The sequence below is a fragment of the Corticium candelabrum genome, chromosome 19 (assembly GCF_963422355.1).
Source record: "Corticium candelabrum chromosome 19, ooCorCand1.1, whole genome shotgun sequence".
Taxonomy (NCBI): Eukaryota; Metazoa; Porifera; class Homoscleromorpha; order Homosclerophorida; family Plakinidae; genus Corticium; species Corticium candelabrum.
The window spans coordinates 1,540,474-1,564,622 of NC_085103.1; the positions used below are offsets into that span (position 1 = coordinate 1,540,474).

The following is a 24,149-nucleotide window of genomic DNA, read 5'->3' on the forward strand; positions in this document are numbered from 1 at the left end:
AAGTGTCTCCTCTACTGCATCCTGAGTGAGCAAGTTGTGGAAGTCGTATGGCCAATAGAACGATTCCGGATTATTGAAACACTCGTCGACTTCGATTTTTCGTAAACACTTTGCCACAGAAGTAGTGCCTATATATATACAAATTTATAAGAACTATTTTATCTAGCGACATAGTTATATACACAAACTAAAACTAATTTTTATTAAATGCATATGAGGAAAAGCTGTGATGCTATGTTGCGGACAGATTGTCAAGCTGTCTTGGCGTATCTGAAGACAAGCAAGTAGCTTGCTAACTGGTCAACTGCGCAGCAAGGAAGAGAAACTTAAAGCACGCACGGCAACAGAGAAATAGAACACACAAGGATGTGACCGAGTGCGCAACTAGAAGCAATGACATGTGCAGCGAATGTCGTCGACAATATGAACAATTCAAAGAAAGTGCCATGCAGAAAAGTTGAAGGTAACATGTATACGATTGCGGCTCCTAAGCACTGCTGCCGTCATCCCAAACAGCGTCATTTTCGTCTTCAAGCGTCAGCCCCTCCCCCTTCCTAATACTTTCGTCGGAAAGAGTTAGGGAAACTCCCTTCGTAAAGTGTTGTCGTTGTCCGGTTGGACCGCATTCGGTGAGGTAGAACATTATCCATGTGTATGATCGTGTAAGCTATCAATAATCATGGTATACATGGCCGCGAACATGCAATCATCGCCTAGTATACAGGCACGTATTATCACACAAAATGCAGGCGTGGTTCGAAACCTGCCTTGGGGAAATAAATACAACCGCATGAGAGGATTACTCTTCGTATCTATAGAGAATAGCAAATTGGTGTGCGTTCCCATGTGCACCATGAACCGTTAGCACCTCTCTCGCTATTGTGGTAATGACGACCAGAACGACGTCAATGGAGTCCCTAGTCTCGCGTATCCAGACCTTTCACAGCCGCGAAAGTGACGCGGGTCTGGCTACGGGAAACTAGGTTTTTCCCATATCCCCCCGCTGGGTAGGGATTAAAAAAGCAAGACTGTAAGCACCATCGTCGCTGCCTGTCGTCTACAGACCCATTCGTTTTCTTCTATCTCTAGATATTTACATGAATATCACAGTGCACCTACGTAGACTAGTACATGATATTCCAAAATTACAAAGCTTGTCATGCATATGAAATTATACATACCACAAACACTGACTAATTGATGTACTTACCTAGTGATGCTACGCTGATCAGCATCAGTAATAGTAATTTCTGACAGTATTCTTTCAGAGATTTTCGATTGTCACTGCAGTTGCAAAGCCAAGCATACAACAATTCAAATATTTCACCACTAGCAAGTTTAGACTATAAAATATTAAACGAATTTATTTATTACTAATACTAATTATTAGTATGGACAACCTCATTGCAGTCAGTTTACGATAACTGCACTAGACTCGATGTGTTCAATTAGAATACTGCAATATGTGAAGACAGCGGGCAAGTGGGCCAATTTCTTGCTGGTTACAATGATTGACCTAGAAACACGATTCAAGCTAATTGGTCACTAGATTTATAATAGCTTGGAAATCACGCACAATATAATGGACAACCAATTACATTCAAAGTTTAGACAATAGTCTACTTTGATTAATTAACTAGACAGGAAGAAGAGCTATACCTCAAAGAGACTTGAAATAATATATAATTGCAAGTACAGCCACTCTACTTACTTTCTGAATAACGAAAACAGAACAGTTGCCGTCACAACTCTTGTACAAGTCTTTATCGTCGCTACTGCAGCTCTTGATTGAAACTGCCTGTTCTACCCTCTCTTATATAGTACCTTTGTCTCATCGACTGACCACATCTACAACCTACACACTATTTTGGTGTAGACGGCCGGAAGTGATGATTTGCAGTTACACTTGCCCAGTAGTCTATTCCTAGCACGTCTGTCAAGTTTCCTCATCCGCGTCTGGCAAAGGTAGTTCAATAATAGAATATTTACTAATTAACTAATAATCATTTTATCGATCAAAGTCTAGGAGCCGGCCAATGTTTCAGCTCAAAGATAAGCTAGAAAATTGCATTAGTTGTACATAAAAATTAAATTTAGAGTTTAAAAAATCGATTAAATAGCTAGATGACAGAGGAGAGTTCTGTGTAGCGTGAGTTCTTGCTTCATACAACTACACAGTTTGCGCTGAAACACTCGCAGAGCGGAAGCTTGTCGAAACGGAAGCATCGCACGTGACGTACAAACCGCAACCACGCACATGCATGTACTAGACTATTTGCCAGCTTAGTTTCTAGAGAAAACAAAATTTTTTTTACTAAGTGGTGCAGTTTGCATTGGTTTTTTGATCAACGTGCTTTTTCTCAACGTCGGACAACGTGCATTCGTACCTTCCGAATTAGTTAGGCCACGCCCATTTCCCGTTACGTCACCCACTTTTAGTTCATCGGTTGGTCTGCTGCTCTTCCGCACGGCTTCCCTATTGAGGTAGTGCGAGTAGACAAAGTAGCAGATACGTAACAGCGTTGCGTGTATTGCGTGTGTCGCGTCTAGGCTAGACTGTATCCTAGACGTTGCGATTACTCGATTAATTAGTTTACACGTGATGACAATGGCTGAGTCAGACATCTAGTATGGGGTTGCCATTCCCATGGTGACGAGACAAATTGTGGCCAGGAAGAAATTTATTGCTTCAGAAAAATGAAAGACAAATAATTATTAATTAATAATGTAATATTTATCAATTTGACAATAAAGGTTTTAGAGCTCTAATCTTTTGTTTTGGAAATGTCACTTAATTAATAATGGATCCTTTTACAGAATAATTTTGGTAATAAGATATACACTGTAACAGGTTATTGCAATGAATTCAGCACAAATGATATATATATATATATATATATATATATATATATATATATATATATATATATATATATATATATAACATTGTAGCTCATAAGATAATTAATTGATGAAAAAATTGACGTACAGGCACGTACAACATGTACCACCAGGTCACGACTGTCGACATTGTCACACTCTTGGAAATGAGCGACCTGCAATAATGTCGATAAATAACTCAATTGCTTCTGAGAGGAGACCAACAGACATTTTTGAAGAGCTGATTAAGTAGTTAATCAAGATACGTCATTTATCACAAAATTTCGTTTGTAACAGAGAAAGCCCAGTTCATATAGAATCTGATGTACTTTGCTATTCTGTCTGTACTCTACATCTGTTACTTCTATTACACATTTAGCTTTAATTAACAAATTACCATATTCTATATCAATTAATTAGAAAAACTGTTGCAGCCTTAAGTGCGTCCTTGGGGTCACAATGTTGGCCTAGTTTTGTCAAATTCTTTTGTCAACAGCGGCGTCACCCGCCTTCCATGATTGGTTCAGTTGAAATCAAACTCAATAAAACAAATTTAGACTGACTATATACATAGGACTCATGCTTGCTGATTGCATGATGATGATGATCTTGATATGTAGATATATTAGCTGATTTGTCCTTTTATTGCCTGAAAATTTCATGCCAGTGTTGCTGGTCAAACTTCATAACGAGACATCAAGTGGCACTTTGGGACCACAACTGTTGATGTTAATATAAAATCATTGATATTAAAAGTGGTAACGTTTTTAAAAGTCGTGTTCACGGTTGCTGTAGGAATACAGAATAACTAAAATACAACTACAGCATACGAAGACTGTCAATAACAAAAATATGTTGTACCAACATCCCACAACACTAAACTGAAGTAAACTACTGTATGCATCTAGTAGATGCTACACACTGGAGCTTACCTCAAACAATGATCTTCTGTTGTATTCAATGCTATCTGTGGCAATTGACAAACTGTAGGCTGTGTCTAGTACATACTAGTTAAACTAACAGTATGAAAGTTGAAACCACACTCTGTGCCATTGAAAAGCGTGAAGCAAGACTTGGAAGCTCATTCTAGTTGCAAGTGTGCAAAGTTTTCTACAGACTGAAATTGAAACACGTACAGTACTGCATGCACATTAACAGCTTCATCAAATGAGCATGCTGTGGTATCAACTGTCTAAACGAACTAGTTTTGTACCAACTTTGAACAAGTAATTATCTTTTGTTGCAATCTAGTATACTTATGCACCCAGGATCCGTAAGTGCATAATATTTATCAACGATAACAGTCTAAAGCTTTCAAAAACTTTGTTTTCAATTTGACAACTAATACATAATAATTAATTAGCTACTTTTCTTTTTGGTCTGGAGCCATAAATATTAAGCCTATGGCCACAATTGCCCTATCACCATAGAAATTAATAGCAACCATTGACACAAACAGAACCGCGCGTCCAGCACTAACTCCCAGATTGTGCGGACACAACACAAAATCCCGGATAAGAGTCTAACCGTGCAGGTATTTCTACGCTCTCTTTGGACGTCGTCACTTCAAAGATATTCTAATTGTTGGCGTAGGATTTAGAGAATGTTGCAGCTACATGACGTTCATATACTGTCATTTAATTCCACCTACCATTGTTGAGCTGGCCATGCATGTAATGTTGTATTAGATTGAAAATTCATAATGAAAAAACAAGTGCTTAGAAGGAGGGTTGCTTAGCTAGAAAGAAATCGTGATGTCATAATGTGAAGTAAAATACTTAATTAACCCAAATAAAGCAACGCAAAGTCTCCATTGTCTAGTTGAATGAAAGTCGACCGTCTAGTTTTTGTGATGATTTCCTAGACTCCTACTCAGTCCTCCTCCGCGCTAGCTTGCTACACCACGTGCGCTAGCTGTCAGGTGTGTATAGGTCCATCCAACAACACGTGTGTGAAACCACACGGACCTATACACACGTGACAGCTAGCGCACGTGGTGTAGCAACCGAGGACTGGGCACGAGTCTAATGATTTTCTAGGACCATTGAAATCTAGCCTCACTCTAGACACAGTTTTGATTGCGGTCACACCAAACCCTCCCCCGCCGTCCGGAAGTAAAAAGGAAGAAAATGGCAAAAAGGGTGGACTTTGCTGTCTCAAGATAAGACTGCCATCATAAAATGTTGAAGATAAATGATTGAGTTTGAGGTCACGTCTATACACTCGATCTATCTTGCTTCATGTTCACACTGCTATATAAAAGCATTTTAGTCTACATGACAGCTATATAGATTGACATTGTTAGTTTAGCTTGCAAAACATCAAGACCGACCGCTAATATGGGAGGGTTCAATTGGGTTGAGCTCTAAACGTGATGCAACTGTCTTGATACAATTGATGTACTCAGTAACGTCAATTGGGCTGAAATTCGAGGCAGCTCAAACTCAAGTTCAAACCTTAAAACGTGGTCTCAAACGTTAATTCACATAAATGCAGCAAAGTAATTATCTGTGTTGCAGTTTCTTGAAATATTAATTTTGTTCCATTCGCGTTGTGGCTGATATATCTTCAATATTAACTTTCTACTTCCAGATTACTGAGAGACTTTGTTTTTACTAATTGCTGAGATTAAAGAATGTAATGGTAGATTCAAAAATTCATAGTGACAAATAGTGCTTAGGCAAAAGGGTCGCTAAATATATTTGAATGATCCTAGGAATTATCAAAATAAATCATTAAAAATCTATTTTATAGTAGACGGTCGATTTTCAATCCAACTATAGGATGGAGACTTTGCGTTGGCTTATATGGGTTATATTTAATTAAGTCTTTTACTTCACATTATGACGTCAAGGTAATTTCTTTCTATAACACTCAATGTGTAGCCTACTACATACTAATGATTTTATAAAAATTTATGTGTTGTAGATCAGGCGCGTACTTAGGAGGTTAGGGAGTGAGAACGAACCGACTCACGTCAGTTGGAGGTCCTGTTCATCTTTTTACTAGGATTCTTTCGTTCGAATGGGACTGGGAAGAATCTTTTGTCCCAATGGGATTTTCATGTCTTTCGTCTTTGGTTGAGACGTTGAACTTTCTGAATGCAATACATACACATTTCGCTTACTTTTACACAGTCTGCAAAGTCTAGTCGTTTTCAGAAACGACGTAGAACGCCTATGAACCCAAGACAAGTTTGCCTTGGTAAAATTTTGACGTTAGGCGTTATCTGCTAAACCTAAAAATTGTCTGCGCTGTTATGGAAACCACCTAAATTGCTTTTGAGAGTCAGGAAAGCAAATCAAAGTTTGACGGCCCTGTCAACCAGACCGTACTCGCGCATCTCGACGCTTTGATTCGACGCTTTCATGTTCACGTCTTACGTCTGGCGATGCTGAAAATGTAATGGCACTACTTTTCACAATAGAAGCAACCCATTCAGTACTTTGAAACAGCTCTGGATCGGTCGGAAATGTCGAAATCCCGTTCAGACGAATTCGTTCGAATGGGATTTTGCTATCTAGCGTGATCTTTTGCGCGCAAAACACGACATAACGTTAGACACTAAACGTATAAAATCACGAAAGTGTTGTCACGATGGTCATTGAAAGTTGTGGACATCAGGAAAAATCAAAGCGAATTTTCCCTGTCCTTGTCGAACAGACCGTACTCGCGCCCTATGTCGACCATTCGGTATCAGGGAGGCTGAGTGCTCAGCGGTATACTACGTACGAAGAATAAAGACACACTTAACCTACATAGCTAAAGAGTGAATGAAACAAGTATAAAACACTTTGAGAAAATAATCGGTTTCTAGGGATGAGCGTGTACTTTTAATTAGTTAACTTATAGATTGTTCATTGCTCATTTCGTGCGTCACACTCTTTTTACGCTTTCGTCATTTGCAGCAGTTGTGTGCATTTCGACTTTCATATATACGCTGAAGTCAAGTGTGGCACTACTCTGGTATGGAATTAGAAAGGTGATGTAGGAGATGATGATGGCTTGAACGAAATAAGTGTACATACCAAACACTACCTAGTAGACCCATGCATCTGATCACTTTCTCTACTTGTACTAGCAGACGTTCTTTAGTTATAGTTTACAATCTAAATAGTTAGGCTATGATCGACTTTAGATTGCTGTAAATATAAGTTCAGAAACGCACATCCAAAGCACTATTTGGAAGAGAAATACGAATTGATGTAAATATATTTACTATTCTTTCTTATCTAGAGATAAAACTGAAATTAATTTAAAACTTTTAAAACAGCACGTTTTACTTATCTGAAACCGTCTAAGCATAAAATACTTATTTTTTGTTCATTTCAATTTTTTATATCAAATTCGTCAGTAACCCATCTACGCGATGATGATAAGTCAGTATGTGGTAAATAGCGTGCATGGATTTGTTCTCGTATCTCTAGTCCCCTGTTTCTCCCATCCACTGCATAAAGTCATCGATTTCATGGCTCTTGCACGGCTGCACTTTGTTTTGAAAATACCAAGTTTTCAGAACAATTTTGACCTTAGTTTGAATAGCCTTTGGAAACTTGGCTCCTACCAGAAGGTGTTCTGCTTCTTGGATTTCTTTTTCCATGTCGTGAAAACTGAGCCATCTTCAAGATTTTCGGGAGTTCCGGACAGGACATGCATTCAGCAATGCTCTAATATACCCGTTTTGTTCCAGGTATTGCAATGTCCCGTCTATTTCATCAACAGTACATTCGATAACTGTAGAAACATGAACATGTATTTGAAGCAAAAAAGAGCCAGGCTACAGCATGATACCTTCAGATGATTCAATTCATCACTCGAATTGTTTATTTTCTAGGTATGAAATAAAAAAGACCGTGAATACAAAACATTCGACATTAATATAGATATATGCGAGATTGCTGCATAATGTTTACAGAGACGAATTGGGTTAGGCATGCTTAGAATATGATGCACAGGAAAAAATTTAACTGTTCTCTTTTCCGTTTTGCAGACGATCTAATATCATAATCACGTTTTATCAGTTTCCTTTTTTTGATTTTTGTTTAACAACAACAAGAAACGTTTCTGATCAAATATGGAACACAGAAACACAATACACAATGTATGAACCTTTGGAGAATAGCTGCTGATAAACAATAATACACATTTTAGTGCTCAAATATGCTACTTGTAGAACACGCTCTTATACCTTGATCTGTCGGAATCTGTTGTGCCTTCAATAGAAAAGGGTACTTTTTCCTGGCTTGAACGATACCTTGCATAAGCAGATTAGTGATAATCATATGTCCAAATAAATACAGTGTGTATCTGAATTTTTTGCAGTGTTGATACCGTTAAAAGAGTCATTAGCTGTAAGGTGTTCGTCTGGTGAATAACGTTTACTTTTCGTATCTGATTTCTAAAATCATACAAATATTACAATTTAGTAACAGTTAAAAATCGTCTCTTTCAAACCGTGCATTTCTCAATTAAATCGATTACTTGATGAATTGTTGTTTCTGTCCCTGTAATGCAATCACTAGAATGTGAATCCTCATCATGGTCGTTTTCAAATAGTTCATCTTTCTGTTCTCTCTTGGATACAGTACATGTATTGTATCAGTAAATTGTATTTTGTTAGATCTATAAATTGTACGCGTACCTTTCAACGGCCCCTGTAAAAACAATTCGATGCAATATCCACGTCTTCATGTCATTGGGATTGATCTAAAAATTAATGAAGTCGACGTAATGGACTCAGTTAATGTTTATACCACTCCAAATCTGTCATACGTTGTTGGCTACACGAGGATTGTCCACAGCTGCTGAAAGCATGTTTTCTAACAACAAGTATACTGTATACATTTTATATGTTTTACTTTTGGAATTAGTAGACGAGTTTATGCAGACTTACCACACAAGTGCATATTCCACAATTAAATGGATCGGTTTGTTGCGGGTAATTCTAGATGCATGAAAATTTCTTCTGCTTAACTACGATAGTACTAATACATCCAATTTTACTTGAGGTATTGGGTATATCAACGACGAGTCGGTTACATCTATAGTCAATCCATTGACTAAACGGTACACATCCGTAATCCACAGTCTGTTAAATACAAAAAAACGTTGTTAAAATTAAGTGACTTCGTCGACTCTATACTCCAGCACGCACACAATTGTAAGTAGCTATAGGAAAACTAAATCACTTTACTTCAAGTCAAAAACAACTTGTTCGTGCTTCTTTCCAAGCGAGTCAAAGACAAGAAAGGCTTGATGAAATATATCTATAATCTTAATTCATTGAAGAAATACAAATAAACACAATACTTAGTAAACAAATACATTTATGGCTTACAACTTCTATCCAATGATTGGTTAAGTAAACTGGAATGGCAAGAAGCTCATAATGAAAACATTTAGCTAAAAAATCAACACAAATCACTTTCTCAAAGTGTTTTTATACTTGTTTCATTCACTCTTTAGCTATGTAGGTTAAGTGTGTCTTTATTCTTTGTACGTAGTATACCACTGAGCACTCAGTCTCCCTGATACCGAATGGTCGACATAGGGCGCGAGTACGGTCTGTTCGACAAGGACAGGAAAAATTCGCTTTGATTTTTCCTGACGTCCACAACTTTCAATGACCATCGTGACAACACTTTCGTGATTTTATACGTTTAGTGTCTAACGTTATGTCGTGTTTTGCGCGCAAAAGATCACGCTAGATAGCAAAATCCCATTCGAACGAATTCGTCTGAACGGGATTTCGACATTTCCGACCGATCCAGAGCTGTTTCAAAGTACTGAATGGGTTGCTTCTATTGTGAAAAGTAGTGCCATTGCATTTTCAGCATCGCCAGACGTAAGACGTGAACATGATCATAAGCGTCGAATCAAAGCGTCGAGATGCGCGAGTACGGTCTGGTTGACAGGGCCGTCAAACTTTGATTTGCTTTCCTGACTCTCAAAAGCAATTTAGGTGGTTTCCATAACAGCGCAGACAATTTTTAGGTTTAGCAGATAACGCCTAACGTCAAAATTTTACCAAGGCAAACTTGTCTTGGGTTCATAGGCGTTCTACGTCGTTTCTGAAAACGACTAGACTTTGCAGACTGTGTAAAAGTGAGCGAAATGTGTATGTATTGCATTCAGAAAGTTCAACGTCTCAACCGAAGACGAAAGACATGAAAATCCCATTGGGACGAAAGATTCTTCCCAGTCCCATTCGAACGAAAGAATCCTAGTAAAAAGATGAACAGGACCTCGCTTCTTTTTCATCAAATGCGTCCCTGTCAAACAGCCGATTTGCCATCTGTACGATGATAGTAAGTCAAACAGCTTGGTCTAGTCGTGCATGTGAGTTCGACCATACGGGACCAGGCGCTTGCCTCGCTCCTCCGTGCAGCGTTAGCGCCACCTCAATAGGCGACGTCACGAACCCACCGTACTGTCAGGGTTGCCGTTGCCTTGACAATGGTAGCGGTTGTGGCACCGAGCTCAAATTTGCTGGGATTGAAGAGAAAATGGGCGTTCCTTATATTATTCTGGGAAACCTAGAGCTACGAGGCTTGCAGAGTCCTCAATGCTATTTTGCAGAAAATAGGTGTACTGGACAGTATGATAAAGACAAGTTACTGAGACAACAGTCAGACTACATTCATGATTGATTTGTATGAACACGAGTGAAGAAAAGATCCTATCAAGTTTTGTGTCTCTGTTACAAAATGGGGAATATAATGAAATCTGCAAGATGGCTTTACACTTGAACTGCTTAGCTCCTAGTACAGTAGATTGTGACAGAGGATTAATTAATTAATTAAGGGAGAAACTGTAAATGCCCTTGCTGCAATAATGAGTCATGCATGATAGCTCCCCTAATTGATACATTGCTTTCCCAAGATTATATTAACAATATTATATACTATGCTGATATAGCCTCGGACTAAGGCTGCTAATGATAAGCTATTTGATATCAACATCTGCTGGCACCGCTGTGGTCTTTGTGCCAGATATTTGGCACCATGCACTTAGAAATACAGGCGGGATCTCTGTACCTTTGATGAACAATGTGCGGCATCGCTATACCTTTGAACAATGTGTGTGTTTGAGTTGCTAGAGGCCGGACCATTTGCAAAATATATTGCAGTAGAACTGCAGAAGAGAGTATTCTTGGAAAATCCTGTAGTAGATGACTCAAGTTGAGATGTAATGTCTTGTACAAGAAAATGTACATTGTTGATTACAATGTTACTAACTATTCTCGTCGCTGCCATTTTATAGACTCTTTAAACATTGGACATTGAATAGAAATGTATTAAATTTTTAAATATTGAACATTGACATTGTACTATAGGTAGCAAAGACATGCTAAAGTGCATTTTACTACAGCAGTCCACCTGATAATTAACAAACTATAGAGCAGTCATCTTTGACTGACGTTTCCTGAACATCGATTAGAAACAAAACAGACGAAAACCTATAATTCTCTTTAAATCGTTAACGTTATAGAAAGTTACATTTAAACATTCAATCGCTTTTCTTTAATCTTCTGAGAAAGAGAACTCTGGAAACATAAAATATGAATTTAATTACGATTGAGTTTTTGGCACATATTACACATTTTACCTCAACCCATTTCGTTCCAACCAGTGTTCCGTTCACATCATTGACGGTCTGATCATACAGTTTGTTTCCTGATCCCGTATCCATTGGATAATGAGCATGTAGATCACTGTCGACTTGGTTCAAATTTACCGAGAGAGCCCTGTCTCTAATTTCTGCCAAACTGAGAGCTTTAGTCCACACACGCAACTGAAAGATTGAAATAAAATTTTGTAAGCTATTCCAACTGCTTGAAAGTAGTAGTTGAAACTAGACCTGGTCCATCTGTCCTTCAAAAGCATTTTTGCCGTATTTATCTTTTCCCACCAACACTTTCCCAAAGTATTCCTAGTTGAGTAACACATTATTGATTTGTGCAGTCGATTTATTGATTAATAGTATTACATACTGTGTATGCAGACACTTGACTAGCAGTATCCACAAGATGTCCGTTGCGATACAAGTTGAATACTTTACCTACGGTCACGAAAACATTCACTAGATTAATACTTAAAACGACGATTAATAAAATGGTTGTGTACTTGGAACGTCATAGCTCATTGCGATGTGTTCCCATTGACCAACAATGAGATTTTGTCCAATAACTGTGTGTCCATTTAATGTAGCTTTGAGCTTCCTAGAGAATAATTGCAGTGTTATCTAATCCAATGGATGCCATTTACAATAGTCTCACCGTTGGTCGATGAAGAAACACAATTTATCGTCGTGAGTGCAAATCACTGGCATAATCTTGTCTCCTGCTCGTAGTTTGACCCACAAGCTGACAGTAAAACTCCTATAAACCCGGATAAGATTGATAGAAGTTAATTATGAATGTGTAACACAAATTACGAAAAATTACTTTTTGTAAACGTGCAGACGTAGAGCTCTTCCCATGTCAATATAATCATTGACACCATCAAATTGAAGAGCATAATCTAACCTGATCAAGAGTAATAATACATTTACTGTAAAGCATTAATTACGTAACATGAGTTGACAAACTGAGAGGTGCAGGTGTATTGCAATTTCGACCACGTGACGTCCTTTTGAGAAAAGCAGTAGACGCCCAGACGACCACCAGAGAATTCTTTATCAAAAAGATCTCCACTGCTAACCACTCTAGTAGAATCTCGATAGAACTCGACACTGAAAGGTTCATTTAACATTTTGATGACTCCGATTGTGCAAAGACAAACTATATTTCCTTACTTGATCAAACCTATTGCTGGTTTATGTTTGAGCTTCCACCTATACTCGACTCCGTGCAGCCACGGGGTTTTAGCAGGATCGTGCCATAGCAGCTTTACCTGTCACGTGACAACCAAGCTACCTTTAACGTATAAATTAAATATTAGCAATCACAGTTGTTACCTGTTTTTCTGTCGTAGTCGTTTGCCATAATGCTTTTTGCAATTTACTTCCACTTTTGTCTTCAGACAGAATTTTCTAAAATTTGTAAATTTTTACTATAGACTGATACAGTTGACAGCGTAACGACACCATACCTGAATGGAAAGGCCAGCAACGCCGCCATCTTGATCACCCCGTCTCCAAGACGCCGCATAAAATCGCCCCTTCCTTTGGTAGGCAAACACAAAGCCAATGATGTCGTTATCTTGGTCGCTCTTGTCAACGAAGACGCTCCCTTCGTAGTCAACCGCACCAAAACTCTCGTAACCTTATTAATTGAGAAATAGAATTTAGAGTAATAGTATAAACATATTGGGCGGTGAACTAACTTATAACTATGCCTGGGGAGCCGTTTTCAGTCTGCGTTAGTTCTTTTCCCTGTAAACAAAAAATTGAAATGTTCAGTCAAACCTGTTTATCCACGCTCATTCAAACGCAGAGCTATAGAACAAAGATGTATAATTGATTTTTATTTTCCTGTTTCTACTTTTCTCCTATATTTTCTATTTTTTGCTTTTTCTGTTTTTATTTTTATTTTTCTGTTTCATTTCTTCATATTTTCTGTTTTTATTCTTTTCATTGTCTATTTTTCTGTTTTCTTATTTTTCTCTTATTATTCTTTATTTGTGCTGTTTCTAGTTTTAAATATTTTTTCTGTTTCTATTTTTATTGTTTCTGTTTATTTTTCATTTTTTCTGCTTCTACGTTTTACGTTGTTTCGGTTTTTATATTTTTTCTGTTTCAACTCTTCATTTTTTCTGTTTCTACTTTTTATTTTTACTGTTTCCATTTCTTATTTCTTCTGTTTCAATTTTTATTTATTTTTTTATAATAATTTTAATGTAAGCAAATGTTGTCGGTATTGTAGTAGTTAATTCTATTAGCGTCATCTTTCTAAATGTGTAGTTGTCGTTACAAATTGTTTGCCAAGTGCAATGCACAAACAATGTTGTGAAGTAAGTTATGGGACAGGCTAGTCCTGCTAGCCTGCATGGTGCATGCATGCATGCAGTGATAGTATAGCATATGATAGATGACCGCGGAGTATAAAAACGATTAAATATAGTTGTATATACATACCTCGTTGTTTACAGTCCAATTAATTTCCACTTTATCCACGGTGTTGATATTTATAATCTGAAATTTGTTGAAATCTGTCTTCGTCACTTTCCCATTCGGGGGACAGAAATCACGCAAATTTTGACAAATGTCTCCTATTCCGTTACCTGGAGGAGAAAATCGGTCACTTGCATGCATTGCTGTTGACAACAATGTGTTTCAACTAACCATCAGAATCGGTTTGGTCAGAATTTGAAATGATAGGACAATTGTCACTGCCGTCTTCAATGCCGTCGTTGTCTTTGTCTTCGTCGCAAACATTGCCTTTATAAAAATATATGATATCAAGACAATTTTATTAGAATTGGAAATTTCGCTTGTTAATATTAACCGATGCCGTCTTTGTCGTCGTCAGCTTGATCACTGTTTGCAATATCATCGCAGTTATCCTCGGGTTGTGGAATACCGTCTCCGTCCCTTCACAGAGATTCTAGGTTATACGTGCACAGTTTAAATAAACAGCAGTCGCTCACTTGTCACATGCATCTCCCACCGTATCCATGTTACTGTCAGCTTGATCGACGTTTGCCTTCTTGGGGCAGTTGTCGCATCGGTCACCATAGCCGTCGTTGTCTGAGTCGACTTGGTGTACATTTCTATCTGTTGGACAGTTGTCGCAGGCATCGCCGACTCCGTCGCCGTCTGCGTCTTCTTGTCTGGGGTTTGGTGTAGCTACACAATTGTCCTACGGAGACAGACGCATGCAAGAGTCGAGTCTATATCAATGTATCGTATCGGTTTGTATATACCGCTGTGCAAAACGAATCGGAGCATTCATGTATAGTGTTGTCTGGAATCCCATCCAGATCAGAATCCGAAAAACAGGAAACTCCATTGCCAGCGTAACCACGCTTGCACTGAACACAATTCGTAAGCATTTTACTTATTGGGAACTTTATTTTTCGAGAACGGTTTCACCTTGCATTCGAACAGACCCGGTCCAGTAAACAGACACGTTCCATATTGCTCGTGGCAATCGTCGAGACGTAAGAGACAGTAATCGAGGGGAAAGCAGCCGCTGCGTCCTGTGCCAGTGTAACCAGCCGGACAGGGTCCACACTCGAATGACCCCTACAACACAACAGCATCTGCTGACGTATAGGCCTGTTTACAAAGTGTCTAAGCGCGTACCTCAGTGTTGATACAATTTACTAGTTGGTCGCAGCCACCGTTGTCTTGTTGGCACTCGTCAATATCTTTGCAAACCTATGAACCAAATCAATTTGATCGTTAGTAATTATTTGTATATTCACAAAATAGGATAAAACACTCTAAGCACCTGTTTATTTACTGCTGCGTGTTCTAATCCGCTTCCCGACACGCTGGCACCAGAATATCCAAAGGGACATCTTGGGCAGAAGTAACCGCCTCTTGTGTTGTTGCATTGAACGAGGCTTGAGCACACGGAGCTCTCTTCGCACTAAGAAACAGATATTCCTTACAGTATGCTTTCATGTTTTTTGTTCGAATCAAAATACCTCGTTGATGTCACGACATTCTTTGCCGTTTCCGACATAACCCGTAAGACACTTGTCGCATCTGTATGGTGGAGAGGCAGTAAAATCGTTCGAGCACTTGACATCCTGGAAGCAGGGTTTGAGCTCGTTACATGGATCTGTTGACAAAAATGATTTTATTCAAGAAACAGTTTTATTTATTTAACGTGATTTTACCTTGGGAGCATTCTGGGACAATCAAAGATAATTGCTTGTCACATTTCTGACACTGTTTTTGGTACGATCTAATGGATGGACAAATAGATGCTCTCTTTCCTTTATGCAAACAGCCATCCAGGACGCATTGTGTGTACGCAGTATGTGGGCTGGTATGAGAATGGCATTCGGCAAACGGTCCCTTCGGGTGGAGAATAATGTCACAAAATTCCTCCACTTGTCTTTTGTTTTCCGGATTTTGATCACAGAATGGAACCTCTTGAAGATCACGGCATGTGTTTGTAGGATCTAAGATGAGTCTCCTTTGATTCAGTGCAGCCCAGCTTTTACCGAATATGTGGTAGTTACAAACGGAACGAGCAGACGTAGAGCCCTTGACATTGCTGACTTTTAGAAATTTTCCATTTGGCAAAGTAAGATCGTCCATTGAGTTTCCGTTGTAGTTGCCACACAATCCACACATTCTGTTTCTAAAGTTGGATGGAACAGATACAACTACTTGATAATGATTTACCACAAATACTTTGACTTTTGTTCGTGCCAAAACAATTTCTACTCTTTCTTCAAATCCTTCAGAAAAGAGGAGAATTTGTGAACCATCGATTGCTGATGTGGTTGATGGCCAAGACAGACGTTCGTCGTTCAAAAACACTATTGGCTTGTGAAGAGAGACAAACATTTTAATCACTCCGAGTTCAGCTGCACGAATGGCGACGGCTCTTGTCCATACAGAGCCGATTGCATTTGGGAAGGGAGAGGTATTTTCGATGTGAATATCAAAAAGACCTCCAGTACAGTCACGTGCCAAAACATATTCACACGAGCCTTGGAATCGATGAACGAGACAATCGAATGTTATATATTCCTGGTTTGCTCTTGTGATTGACGCCAGTGGTGTGCTAAATATCGTACAATTAGCGTACTTGCAGCTACTGCCGTCACCATAACATTCTCCACATTCATCCACAATTGTACCAACACGAACGTCGCTTCCTGCAACATTTCTGCATTGGGATTCGTAGGCCTTGATAGCAGAACAACCACAACTTCTATTGCCGTTGCAATCGCAAATCTGTTTGATACACAAGTTGTAGTATTCAGTTGGATCGAGAACGGAATGACAAGCACCGTATCGTTGACCGTCTTGAGTTAGGACGTTGCAGTAGTCCAAGGTCGACTTCAATGCAGAGTTTGAGCAGTTTGGTGGGGGGCTGCAAGTATCCTCAAGAGACAACAACAATCTTTCTTCCTCCTTCACTTTGCGATTTCTACAATATAAGTTAGTTTCGTTCAAACTGCTGCACAATCCTCGTGTTCGGTTGTAGTAATTGAATGGTACGGCCACTTTCACTGTCGCCGAGAGTCCGTCCCAAATGACTTGTACGTCAGAACTTCCGATGATTACTTTGACAACGAGACCAGATCTGGTCACGAGGCCTCCGTCGATCTTGTAAGGAAAGGAATAGGGAGTATGACCGTTCACTTGGACTGTAGAATTTCTCCACACTTTGGTAATGGAACCTCCTGATACACGAATGGCTAATAGTGCCTGTTCTTGAGATAACTTTGTTTGATATCTATTTCTGTTGAGAAAGTGTACGGAGAATTCGTCTTTCTCGCAATCTTGCAAGAGTGCATACTCACAATTTCCTTGAATATCAAGTGAATCATTTTCAAAAGTGTTCACATGACCGATCGACGCTGCACAGGATGGTCCGCTAGGTACGCAAGAGCCGTTACCATAGCACTCCCCACATTCATCAACCACGGCGTTGAAATTAGTAACTCCCACTTTACGACAGGCTTGTTCAAATGCATCCACCGAAGTGCAATAACACGAATCTTTGCCGTCGCTGAGGCACGAACAAGTGTCATACATGCAAGTCGAGTAATACTCGTTGGCATTTACGAATTCGTGGCAAACTCCGTATCTTCTTCTGTCTTTAATTACCTTGCAGTAGCTATGTGCTTCGTCTCTGACAGCGACATTACAAGGATTTGGAGGTTGAGGTCCATCTTCACACGATTCATTTTGTGGTATCAGCAGTCTGTTTGCTTTGGAAATGGTCCAATCCACACCAAACTGATGATACTCTTCGATTGAAGCGAAATCATTGCTAGTGTGTGTTAGACCGGTCGGTTGCAGTACTGTACCATTTCGTAATGTCAAGTCATTTGATTTGTTACCATCAAACGTTCCACATAGACCACAAAGACGATGCTTATAATGGTTGGGTGCTACAATTTTGACTTTGTTCTTTCCGTTCCAGAAAACTCTGACTCGAGAACTGGACAACGTTACTTTAATCCACACATCGGTCTCATCTCGTGTTCTTTCTATAACAGTCCCATCGACTCCAATGGTAAACGGCAGTTGATTTTCTGTCAACTGCACATTGTTAACAACCGTAACTTTATTCAAGAGAAGTTTGATGATGGCTACTTTGGGTATCTTGATGGCTACAGATCGCACATATGTGACGAGCTTGTTTCCGTGTCGATGTTCGTTTTGCTCTGTAATTTGAAAATCTTCATGTTGACAGTCTTCAGTAAGGACGTACTCACAATGTCCTTGAAAATGGTAAAGACTATCGTCAAACGTTCTATAGTGAGGATCTCCGTACACGTAGCAGGTAGCGTCTTCACAAGACGAACCGTTTCCATAACAGACGCCACATTCATCGACTACAGATGAGAAGCCAGTGACACCACGATCACGACACATGTTTTCATACTCTTTAATAGAATCGCAACCACAACCGGTATCTCCATTACAGCCACAAATGTCAAAGACGCAAGACTTGAAGTAAACTTGTGGATCTACAATAGAATGACATAGGGAATACCTTGGAGACTTGATTTCTGCACAATACTCCTCAGCTTTAGATTGATTAGCTTTATTGCATCTAGGTGGTTCTGGTTCCGAGTGTTTGCAGAGATAATTGGAAGGAAGCAACAATCGATCATTGCCTTCCACCTGCCAGCTTACTCCAAGCTTGTAATATGCAGATTGCGAGACGGGAGAGTAAGAAATATCTGGATTACTCGGAACGACAACACTGCCGTCTCTCAGAGACATGTCATTCGCTTGATCGTTGTCGTAGATACCGCACAAGCCACACGTTCTGTTAAGGTACGACTTTGGTACTCTCACTGCTATCCTGTGTTTGCCATCAAATGTCACCACCACATCACTTGCAGCTATATGCACTTCCACTCCGGCTACAGTCCGACGAACGATTGTTCCGTCTCCAGGCAAACGATGAGGAAACGATTTCACTTTACGAGAGTTTATTATTACCTTGTTTCCTCGTAGTAATTGAATAACTCCGCTATTTTTTATCGTCACAGCTACTGCTCTCGTCCATGTGACGTCATACCTTCCTCGTCTGTGTTCGTTCTGGACGTGTACAGCAAAATCATTACGCAGACAATCTTGCACGAATACGTATTCACAGTGTCCTTGAAAATGATGACGAATGCCGTCAAATGTTGTATAATGTGGATCACCCCAGGCCGAGCAGGTAGCTCCATCCCTGCAAGAAGTGCCATCTCCGAAACAAATTCCACATTGATCAACGACAGATGCGATAGAAGTGGCACCCATCGTTCGACATAAAGATTCGTAGCTGCTTATTACTCCACAAGATGCATTCGATACGCCGTTACTGCCACATACGTCATATACACACGACTGGAACGCTTCCTCAGGATCTCGATACTTGTGACAGTCTGCGTACGGCCCGTTCGGATCTTTAATGAAAGAGCACTTATCTTTGGCGTCTGTAAAAGATTTTCCGACGCAAGGATTTTCTGGTGCCGTTTTATAATCGTCGCATTTTTCAGAAGCAGTAAGTATCATACGCTCACTGCCAATTGCCGTCCAGCCAAGACCAAACGAGTGGTACGCATTGGTCGAAGTTGGAGAAGAAGAATAGGTAAGGTGACTCGCATGATAGACGGTACCGTCCCTTCCCTGCATGTCGTCATTGGGATTACCGTTATACTGACCACATAAACCGCACGTCTTGTTGAAGTAGTGACGTGGTACGGTCAATAGCACAGATTGAGATCCATCCCACGATACGATAACGCCAGAGTTGGCAAGAAAAAGGCGACTGTTTCTCCCTACTTTTGTAATGCGAGATCCATCGGCTAGTATTCGGTACGGATAAGCGTCGACAGCAAGACCGTTGAATGTCGTGTCTCCGTCGCGCTTCATAACAATAGTTCCCACTCTTGCTATTCGAATAGCCACAGCGGACGTCCACGTTACCCCAGAGCCTTGATTGCGGACCTCATTGAGTACGTTGATTTGAAATTGGTCTGATGCCGTACAATCCTTCGCAAGAACGTACTCACACTTGCCCTAGAAAGAGAACGCTTTCATTTCACAAAGCAAAGTAAAATCGAATTCAATAGTGCAACGGTCACTCTTTAGTTAGGGCCGTATCTCCATGGTTTCTAGCTTTCACGGAAAGCATGGAATTGCTTTGTCCAAGTGTAAGCGTATATAGTCAGTCGAGACTAAGAGTTCACAGCGAGCTAACGTCGGCGCCAGTAATTTTATCTTTTGTCATATTTGCAACTTTTTCAGATGATTTTTATTGTAGACAACGTATTTATATAATCCTCAAAAATGTTTACGAACGATAATAAACGGAACTTAACCAGAAACAACTACAAATGGCTAATAGGTTATTCTACTTTAAATCTAAATGTCTATTTATAACCATTTTTAGTATAAAGACTTTTCGTTGTTGAAAGTGTAATATATTAAACTATTATTTTGATAACTACAGGCATGTAAATATTTGCAACAATTTGGTACAAACCATAAATCATTAATTTTCTATTTCTTTATTAATTCAGTGACATTGGCTATAATTTGAAAATCTCGTTGAAAACGCCATGAGATACGTCCATGTAGCTAATAAAATGAAGAAGCACTAAAGTGCTAAACCCTTGTCTTCAAAGTTAGGTTACAAAGCGTTTTTTACATTTTTAATCTAATTTGTACAGTGCCAATGAAGAGCCTAAATTGGGCTGAACACATGCTGGAAAGTGGTATTGTTGACCTCCGATAGCTATTTGATACTTCTTGAAAGCATGCAAAGACATCACAACATCGACTAGCACGTTAATTTACTGCAGCAAAACAGTGAGCTCATGCCCTACGTTACAATTGTCGTCCCCTTGTCCGGACTTAAAAATACCTTTACTCTTTTTTTACCCCTGGCGCATGCGCACATATTTTACATAAACGTTTTCTATTACCTGAAAATGATGTGCCGCTCCGTCGAAAGTTACATAGTGGGGATCACCGTACGCTTGACATACTGCTCCGACGTTGGCGCACGTCGAGCCGTCTCCGAAACAGACTCCGCACTCGTCAACGACGGTGCCAATCACTCGATCTCGACTGCGGCATATATCTTCGTATGCTAGCACGGATTGACAAGCGAGATCGCTAATGCCATTGTTGGCACAAAAGTCGTGGACACAGAAACGATAGTAGTCGATAGCACTGATAACGCCATGACAGTTGACATATGGCCCAGAAGTGTTAGTGATGAAGTTGCAGTAATCTTCTGCCTGTCGTCTGAGACTTGGAATTGTTTCACATGGAGAAGGACGTGGTGGTGGTAAAGGACATGATGATCGTGCAGACAAGAGTATGCGATTATCACTTTGCACTGCCCAGCTCGATCCGAATCGTTCTACATTAAAAGTCTCGATTTTGCCGTCGCGATTAAGCAAGTCGTCTGACGTCTTTCCGTTGAAATTGCCACACAGACCGCGAATGCGATCAACATATAACTGTGAGACGGTCACCTTCACGACACCTTTTCTATTCCACGTGATCTCGACGTCATCTTCTGGTAGACGACCACGAAGACGGACATGAACGATTCCGTCTTGCTTGTATATTTTGTACCTGCATGATAGGCTGGTGTAAGGAAGAACATCTAAGACATTTCCGTCAACCTGAATAGTCGACCCTCGAAGTACAATATTAGAGTCCGTTTGTGAGGTAGTGATAGATACAGCTGCTACGCATGTCGTCGTTCCTTTACCACAAGGCTCTTTTTGCACTCGAATTTCGAAGTCGCCTTCGATATCTTGAGCTAGTACGTACTCACACCTGCCTTTGAAGTCGTATGCCATGCCGTCAAATAATCTGAAATGAGCATCTCCTGTTGCTTGACAAATGCCAGAAACTGTTGGGCAAAGGCACTTTTTATTGACACACTTGCATCCTTCCTTACATCTAGAATAACATTGAATTTGATCTGATTGTCATATAACGCTTTACTTTAATTTTTTTGCCATACCCAGACGGAGAAATAGTATCGTCACAAAGAATGGAGCACTTCGTGGTTGCAATGAGCTCTACTGTCGCTTTTTTGTGAATTCGACCAGCATCCGTTTCGTTTAGTTGTCCGAAGAACACACCAACTGTAGCTAAGTGTCCGCGAAAGATAGAATCTTCGTGGAACTTGGTCTTTCGAACGTCTGTGTGCATATTTCGCGTTCCAATAAGTACAGTTCCTTCCTAAACGTAGAAAATATGGAATACTAATGATTAATTAGTTAATTGATTAATTAATGAGTCTGGCTTTATGTGATAAGTTTCTTCCATTGTCTTTATGTGATTTCAGGTGTGTTTGCGTGCTTACGTGTGTGTGTGTGCGTGTGTGTGTGTGTGTGTGTGTGTGTGTGTGTGTGTGTGTGTGTGTGTGTGTGTGTTTGTGTGTCTGTGTCTGTGTCTGTGTCTGTGTCTGTGTCTGTGTCTGTGTAGTATACCTTCGTATGTCGAAAGTTGATATTCTCCAAGGCAACCTGCGAACCAATAATCTTTCCATCAAAATATGTTTTCAATGTCTTCTTTCCAAAGTCAAACACTGCCAGCACAGTGTGCCACATATCGTCATCAATTTTTGTGTTTTCTTCTTGTTCGAACAGAGCTTCTTGAGTACGCGACCCAATCACTGAGTAGTCTACACGAACTCTTTGAAACTTTCCTGATTTTAATCTTAAAGCGTATTCTATCTGTGAAACATCGTTGACACTTTTGAAAAGTATAGTACCCAGATCTTTCCTTCTCTGTTTGAATACTGCAAACAGAGCAAAACTGCAGCCGTCTAAATCAGGATAATGAGATCGTTTCACGGTGAAGAAAGTTGATCCGTTAAACTCGACAGTCGGAGCGTTCCATTTGCTGGTAGTTTTATCTGCACACGGAAGTGTCTCCTCTACTGCATCTTGAGTGAGCAAGTTGTGGAAGTCGTATGGCCAATAGAACGATTCCGGATTATTGAAACACTCGTCGACTTCGATTTTTCGTGAACACTTTGCCACAGAAGTAGTGCCTATATATAACAAAATTATTAGAACTATTTTATCTAGCGACATAGTTATATATATATATATATATATATATAAACTAAAAACTAATTTTTATTACATACATATGAGGAAAAGCTGTGATGCTATGTTGCGGAAAGATTGTCAAGCTGTCTTGGCGTATCTGAAGACAAGCAAGTAGCTTGCTGCCTGGTAGGGAGAGAAACTTAAAACACGCACGGCAACAGAGAAATAGAACACACAAGGATGTGACCGAGTGTGCAATTAGAAGCAACCATGACATGTGCAGCGAATGTCGTCGACAATATGAACAATTCAAAGAAGTGGCACGCAGAATAGTTAATTAATTTGAATGTAACATTGCGGCTCCTAGGCGTTGCTCCCGTCATCTCAAACAACGTTATTTTCCCCGTCAAGCGTCAGCCCCTCCCCCTTCCTAATACTTCCGGCGGAAAGATTTCGGGGAACTCTTTGTGTCGTCGTTCTCCGGTTGCACTGCATTCGGTGAGGTAAAACATTATCCATGTGCATGATCGTGTAAGCTATCAATAATCATGGAATACATGACAGCGAACATGCAATCATCGCCTAATATACAGGCACGTACTAGCACACAAAATGCAGGCGCGGTTCGAAACCTGCCATGGGCGAAATGCACACAACCGCATGAGAGGATCACTCTTCGTATCTATAAAGACTAGCGAATCTGTGTGCGTTTCCATGTGCACCATGCACCGTTCGCACCTCTCTAGCTATTGTGGTAATGACGACCAGAACGACGTCAATGGAGTTCCTAGTCTCGCGTATCCAGACCCTTCACAGCCGCGAAAGTGACGTGGTCTGGCTACGGGAAACTGGGGTTTTCCCACATCCTCCTCGCTGGGTAGGGATTAAAAAGCAAGACTGTAAGCACCATCGTCGCTACCTATCGTCTACAGACCCATTCGTTTTCTTCTATCTCTAGATATTTACATGAATATCACAGTGCAGCTACGTAGACTAGTACATGATATTCCAAAATTACAAAGCTTGTCATGCATATGAAATTATACATACCCCAAACACTGACTAATTGATATACTTACCTAGTGATGCTACGCTGATCAGCATCAG

The 24,149-nt window shown here is 39.9% G+C and overlaps 2 protein-coding genes and 1 long non-coding RNA gene across 4 annotated transcripts; all 3 read right to left on the bottom strand.

The window, feature by feature from the left end:
- Window positions 1–8,083: 8,083 nt before the first annotated feature.
- Window positions 8,084–9,153, bottom strand: LOC134195269 (uncharacterized). Of its 2 annotated transcripts, XM_062664280.1 has the most exons (8): window positions 9,074–9,153; window positions 8,884–8,968; window positions 8,774–8,824; window positions 8,653–8,699; window positions 8,522–8,586; window positions 8,362–8,454; window positions 8,212–8,278; window positions 8,084–8,134 (listed from the first exon to the last, which is right to left on the bottom strand). In XM_062664280.1, the coding sequence occupies exons 3-8, from the start codon at window positions 8,784–8,786 to the stop codon at window positions 8,096–8,098; spliced, it is 324 nt and encodes a 107-aa protein (XP_062520264.1). In that variant the 5' UTR covers window positions 8,787–8,824; window positions 8,884–8,968; window positions 9,074–9,153; the 3' UTR covers window positions 8,084–8,095. The 2 variants fall into 2 exon arrangements, with proteins under 2 accessions (XP_062520264.1, XP_062520263.1); XM_062664279.1 differs by lacking the exon at window positions 9,074–9,153 and having other exon boundaries at window positions 8,884–9,036.
- Window positions 9,154–11,178: 2,025 nt separating this feature from the next.
- Window positions 11,179–14,922, bottom strand: LOC134195257 (thrombospondin-4-B-like). The gene is made up of 16 exons (XM_062664264.1): window positions 14,745–14,922; window positions 14,469–14,680; window positions 14,327–14,412; window positions 14,164–14,259; window positions 13,953–14,102; window positions 12,972–13,144; window positions 12,838–12,912; window positions 12,676–12,773; window positions 12,469–12,612; window positions 12,326–12,406; window positions 12,158–12,259; window positions 12,006–12,100; window positions 11,873–11,940; window positions 11,740–11,811; window positions 11,488–11,673; window positions 11,179–11,425 (listed from the first exon to the last, which is right to left on the bottom strand). Exons 1-16 carry the CDS (start codon window positions 14,871–14,873, stop codon window positions 11,381–11,383), a joined length of 1,812 nt encoding a protein of 603 aa, XP_062520248.1. The 5' UTR covers window positions 14,874–14,922; the 3' UTR covers window positions 11,179–11,380.
- On the bottom strand, window positions 12,834–13,256 carry LOC134194919 (uncharacterized). The gene is made up of 3 exons (XR_009972262.1): window positions 13,206–13,256; window positions 12,972–13,144; window positions 12,834–12,912 (listed from the first exon to the last, which is right to left on the bottom strand). It is a non-coding gene; the product is annotated as an uncharacterized LOC134194919 (long non-coding RNA).
- Window positions 14,923–24,149: the final 9,227 nt, after the last annotated feature.